Genomic DNA, 6382 nt, shown 5'->3' with positions numbered 1-6382 from the left:
AAGGAGAGATGTAACCATTGTTCAAGTCATTCATTTCAACTGCTGTTGGGTAGTTTGCTGTCTAACAAAGCTTCATTTATGCATGCTCACATGACCTGAAAATGATTGTGTACAGGACACTTACTTCAAATTCGTACAAAACTTGGGTAAATACACTTGATACAAGCAACTACTGCATAAGATATTAAATGCATAAATGGGAGTAAGACCCAATTACTATTACTAAAACATATAAGTTGGTAAGTGCCATTTTTATTAATAAGTAGTAAAAATGAAACAGGATACAATATTTACAAAAAGCTTTTTCCCTCAAAATATAGATAACATAGTAACGAATCAGCTTACAGCAAATGACAAAAAAAAAAACAAGTATATAAAATAAATAGCTAATTATGAATGAACACTCAGTTCATTCAGTGACACAACTAACCTGTCAGTACTTGGGGTTTAGCACTCCATACCCTAGCACATTTTTGTTTCTGCTTAGATTCAAGTTGGGAAAAACACTTAGGACCACTGAGCCAGCAAGATACTACATATCAATTCTGAAGATGTGACCACTGATCTAAATGAACTGAAAGTAAACCTACTGACTGAATCATGTTTCACTCTCAAAACATCACATACAGATATATTAATGAGCTTGGTGACACTCTGTTCTATTGTCATGAAGCCAGGTGATAGGTTACATATTACTGTAAACAAATTTAGCCTGTGTTTATGTGGAAACATGGTGCATGCATACATGTAACTACAGAGGCACATGCACTATGAAATACGAGTGGATAGAATTAGCTCTTCCTCTCTTCGCAGTGAACTAAACACCACCATTTTAAATCCTTGGTAAAGCCTGTTAATCCATAATCCCAACAGCCCTTCACTGGCTCCTTTAGTCTCTGTGCAAAGAGTGGCCAACAATACACAGGTCCGGGTGTGATGCAGAACGTGGTGTAGCTCTCAAGTCTGATTGGCTACTCCATAGTTGGTCGCCCCTGGTTGGTTCATCATTCAGCCTAAAGACATAAAGAGAGGATGTTGTTATTAGTGCTTGGAGAAGTGGGCCAGGTGGGTTTGCAGAGGAATGACGTATTACTGAGATTAGCTTGTAAAATGGCAGAGTTCACTTCAGAAGAAATCATAAGGCCAAACAGGTTTATAAACCCCTAAAAATAGACCTTCACTTTTCATAGATAATTTAATAGTGTTTCTAGAGACTGTTATCTGTTGTCTTGCCCTTGATATGCTCAACAAGACACGATAAAATAGCAGACTAGGGAGATTTCAATCCAAAAATTCATATGGTTGGCTGTACACTTTGCATACTATATTCATGATTTATAGCCAGTGTCTCTATAATTCAAACATTCTTTCTTCTCCTTGATGCATGTCATCTTTATGATTGGCTTGTGCAGTGGGTAGTGCTGTCAGCTCACAGCAAATAGTCTGTGTTCAAAACCTGTCCAACCCAGGTTCTTTCTGTGTGGAGTTTACATATTCATTTCATATCTGTGTGGGTTTTCTCCGGGTGCTCCGTCTTCTTCATGCAGGTTAAGGAAACTGGTGACTCTAAATTGCCTGTAGGTATGAATGTGATTTTTTGTCTGTCTCTATGTGTCAGTCGTGTGATAGACTAGTGATCTGTCCAGTGTGTACTCCACCTCTCACCCAATGGGATCCCACCCTCAGCAGGATAACTGGTGTAGACAATAATAACTCAAAGTGCAGAGTTTGATAAAAAATGAAATAGCTCTGTGTCTATTTAGCTTGTTTTTATATGAATACATGTGTGACTAGTAAGAGACTAGAATATTACTGAATATTTCCTGGAAAGGGTCGTATAATTCAGTAGCATACAGGAAATGTGGAAACTGTTCAGGTGGTACAGCTGGATAATTATTAATGAATGGTGCTAAAAAAAACTAATATTCAAATGTGAAGTTTGCCAAACAAAACTAAAAAGTATGAGTGTTGTTGGTAATTAGGCAACAGTAATGATGTCATAAATAGCTTAATTACTAAGTGGATATTTGTCAGTTAAAGAATTAAGTATCTGCATTATTACATTCTTTGACACCCCGTACTGTCCAAATTTATTTACAATTAGCATTCAGACATGGTAAAACAAAGCAGTTTGAGGCAAATTTGCGACAATAGTCTACAAGGGGTTAAATGTATGACACTGTTAAAAAAGACAATCAGTGATAAAAGAAACGTTATGTTACAATGTGTAACACAAAAACACTGGAAAAACTCACCCCTGTGAACATATTGCTGGTTCACTCCCACAGGTCTCAGCCACTGAGATGCCCGGTGAACTTGGTGGAAGACTTAGACTTGCCCTTCGTTCTGATTGACTACGTCGAATGAAGGGTCGAGGTCCTTGAAGAGATACAGGATATCTTCTATGACTCCCCAGAGGACGTGAGAGAAAAGACACCCCATTAGAGGTCCATGCTTGAGGTGGTTGGGGAATTGAAAAAGACTGGGCCTCAAAGAGGGATGGAGATGCAGGACAGAAGACTGAGCGTGCATTACTGATCATCCGAACACTAGATAAGTCTTCAGGGCTATTCTCTCTAGACCATCTGTTTATTTTTGGTGAGGCTGGTGGAGACGGTGCTTTGAAAGGGTATGTGGAGCCTGGGTTTGACTGTAAAATGCTCAGCTTTGCAGTAGGTGGGCTAGAGAGCCTCTTCTGAACTGCTGGTGGTGTTGGGAGTTTCCTGTTAACAGGGGAGCTAGCACAGCTAGAAGTAGTTTGCCTTTGGAAATTGTGGGGGCTGGGAAGTCTTCCATGTAAGCTGCTTGGTGTAGAAGGTGTAGATGGTAACATTCGACCCTGAGACACAGGTGTTGTGGAAGGTGTTTGGCGAGTGACCACGGAAGACGGAGGCACTGTAGACGTTATAGTGGTTGTTCCAGGCACTGAAAGGTTGCCACCATCTTGTATGTCTGCTGATTCTTTGGCAGGCGTATTCGTTTTTGCATAACCTGTTGACAATCTCTCTGACTGAGAGTCTGAAGACTGCCTTAAGTGTATAATCTTTCTGGCTTGCTGATATAAAGAATCTTTTTGTTTTCCTGGGTCTGCACGTGCCTCAGTGTGAACTTCTGGTTGGTTGACCTTTGACTGAACAGATGTGTCTTGCTGATCCACTCCAGCAAGGGAAATTACTCTGGACACTTGTGGCAGACCTCCTTTGCTTGGCAACACTGTGACTGACTGAACTGAGGCTCTCAATCGTTGTGATAATACAACCTTTTTTAATACATGTGATTTTCCAACTTTTGTAATGCCATCATCTGCTACATTAGCTGAAAGACACTGAGCACCTTCAAAGGACTTGTCCATTAATACTTCCAATGGAGGCGGAGGAAGACTATCTAGATCTAAATCCTCAGTTTTCTCAGGCAACACTGAGTCAGCTCTACAGCTGGTTATCCCAGCACTAAGTACAGCTTCTACATTTCCTAAACCAGGTAACACAGGAACACCACACTTCTGTACTCCTTTGAGAGGCCCGAGAAGTTTAGGACCTTCCCTCTCCTCTATTTCTTGACTAAATGTATCAATCAGTTTTTTGACTGAATTTCTCCCCCTATGAAGGAACACAGGTGGTTTTGGTGAGGAAGGAGGACTAGGTGGTGGGGTGGCTTTTATAGAACCCTTGGATGTTTTCAGATCCTTCTGTTTATCTTCTTCTGCATCACTTGCTCCTTCCTGTTTTTTGTTGTTGCATCTTGTAAGGCCAGCTTTGTCTTTACGTGATTGGGGATTGCTCTTCTTCTCTAGTGATACATGTTTGCGATTTATTGCTGGAGATTGTGCTGGTGAGGTTCCTTTATTTTGTTTAGATGGAACAGTCTTTGTATTTCCTCCTGCCTTGCTTTTATTAATTTTTTTCAACCTCTGGTTTAAATCCTTCTGGGTCCTTTCTAATTCAAGCAGAGTAGGATCTTCACCTTTGCTTCGTAAAGAGTCTGCTGATTGGGAACGTCGCTCTTTAGCCACTGGGGTCTTTTTCACCACTGCCTTCCGAACAGGTGCTGCTGTTTCAGGTCTCCTTGGTGAGTGTTCATCGTCATCTGTCCACTGGCATCTGCTTGTTTTTCGGCTGCCAACTACCTTTGTTTGGGCACTAGAGATCTGTGGTGGGACAAAATGTATCCTACTACTTATAGCATTTTTCAATTTAAGAGTCATTTCTACATTTTGAGGATTCTCTATGCTCTTTGATGGTAGGTGGCGTGGGTGTTGTTGTTCATGTTCTACAGGTGAAGAATTTGATCGCTTTCTAAACCCTATCCGGGGATATTCTCTATCCATTGTCTCATCATCATCATCTTCTTCCCCATCATCTAAGGAGCCTGATCCTAGTAATGAATCCTGTTTGTCATTAGCCATTATGGTACATGTAGAACCAAGTGAGTTGAGTGAGGTGAGGGAAACACTGGGACTTATTTGATTTAGAAGCTTTTGCCTTAATGCTCTCTGCCTAAGGTTCATGGAAGTGTATCCCACTGGACTGGCTGGTGTAGCTCTATTTGTCCCACTAGACTCACAGCTTTCTCGTCTATGGCATCTTTCAGAACCAGCAAGGGATTCACTCTCAGCCCCAATACCACTATCCTCACTAAACAGAGCAGAGTCCTCTGGCCCAGGCTTCCGAAGAGAGGCTATTTCAATGTGAGATAAAACTTGCATTAGCTTTGTTTCTACTGCACGCTTGACTTTCAGTTTCTCCTCTAAGAGCTCTGAGACTGAGGCAAAGTACTCCACTGCCTCCTCCAAAGCAGAGTCACCAATTCCACCAACAGTGTGGCTCACATTTTGCATTCTCTGTGTGGTGTACTGAAGCAGCTGCTGCAACAAATCTGGTGGGGGCTCAATATAAGCACAGTCGGACATCAGAGGTGTAGAAGATGAGAGGTTTTTCATTTGGCTTGGCCAAGCAAGATGTTCTCCATGTTCTTTTAAAACTTTTTCTCCCTCATCTGCCATCTCTTGCAGTCCCTGAATTATTTCCTCGTACCGTAGAGCCATAAAGGCAACCATAGGCTGCATAGAAAACTGAGTTTGGGTCACTTGTTCCAAAAGTCCAAGTAGAATATCATATTTATTTATACTAGGATTCAAAAAGGCATAAGCAGCTTGGTGAGCTTTAACCAGAGGTTCTGGGAAGTCTACTTTCTGATCTGCAGGTAGTTTATCCATGTCTGTCTTTGCAAGAACTTTGATACCTCTAGTATTTTTCTTTGTTTTTCTCCCTGACTTTTTGTCTATCACATCCTCCTTGTGAATATTTTTCTCTTTTCTCTGTGACACTGCGTCATTTACCAATCTTTGACTCCCTAATTTATTAATATTTACTGCCTCTGGAGCTAAGTCAGTCACAGATCTCTTTTTTTGTGGTGTCATATGTGTCTCTTTTTGAAGTACCTGGGTTTGTCCAGTTGTTTTCATCTCCTGTGTATCTCCATTCGTAGATCCAGTGGAATTACAGTTTCCCCCATCTTGAAACTTTGAATCTCTGGGGCTTTCTTGTGGTGCAAGTGGCAGCATTCTCCCCTTCTTCGTGGGACCCAGCATCCCAAAATTGTTACCTTTGGATGGTGAGCAGCCCATTTTAGGTGTGTTTAAGTACAAGATGACTTAAATGTCTTTTGAGAGACACTGACAGTTCTGTGCAGACAAACACAGTGAATAATGGACAAAACAACCAAGGTCCTTAGCCACCTGCTGTATCTGTCATTTTTAGATATCTAAGGTTGTTGAGTCTAATAAGACCGCTTTTCACAAGGAAACTACCAAAACAAAAAACTGATAAATCCATTTTACAACTCTCTTCTACCGGGCATAGATAAATAAATCCACCGATTGGTAGTCAAGTTTATAAAAATGTCCTTGTAGCATGCCCCAAAACGCATCCTTCTTTGCCTTACAAAGGACAAGCAGCTGAGAAAGGATTAGTGAGGCTTTCTGTGAACTCCTTGGTGTGCACATATGTCACGCATATAAAACTCCCCTACTTGTAAGACCATAAGCTCATTTGTATAATGAGGGCTGGCCTCAGGTGCCTTTTTATAGTTTCGAAAACAATATCTACTATTTAGCCAATGGGCCATTTCTCTAGAAAAAAAGGGGGGAAAATAACTTAACAAAATAAGGATTTTTCAATTTTACTGCATTAGATAACAGGCAGATAGTTCTGGCATCAATTTTATCATATAGCACAATATCATGTCATTATAAATTGTTAGTGGATACTAGTGTGATGTTTTCATTGGTTATATTACTCAAAAGACTTAAGCTGCTCTGTTACTAAAGTATTTTGGTGTTTTACTGATCTTTTTTTAACTTCTATATATGGCATCAGCTCAC

At 40.6% G+C, this 6382-nt stretch overlaps 1 protein-coding gene across 1 annotated transcript; it reads right to left on the bottom strand.

Moving 5' to 3' along the window:
* Positions 1–889: 889 nt before the first annotated feature.
* On the bottom strand, positions 890–5626 carry pcare1 (photoreceptor cilium actin regulator 1). Its single transcript, XM_026309005.1, has 2 exons — positions 2256–5626; positions 890–1013 (listed from the first exon to the last, which is right to left on the bottom strand). The coding sequence occupies exons 1-2, from the start codon at positions 5624–5626 to the stop codon at positions 890–892; spliced, it is 3495 nt and encodes a 1164-aa protein (XP_026164790.1).
* Positions 5627–6382: the final 756 nt, after the last annotated feature.

This window comes from Mastacembelus armatus, chromosome 22 (genome assembly GCF_900324485.2).
Source record: "Mastacembelus armatus chromosome 22, fMasArm1.2, whole genome shotgun sequence".
Lineage (NCBI taxonomy): Eukaryota > Metazoa > Chordata > Actinopteri > Synbranchiformes > Mastacembelidae > Mastacembelus > Mastacembelus armatus.
The sequence above is the reverse complement of the archived record's forward strand: the minus strand, read 5'-3'. Positions and strand labels throughout refer to the sequence as shown.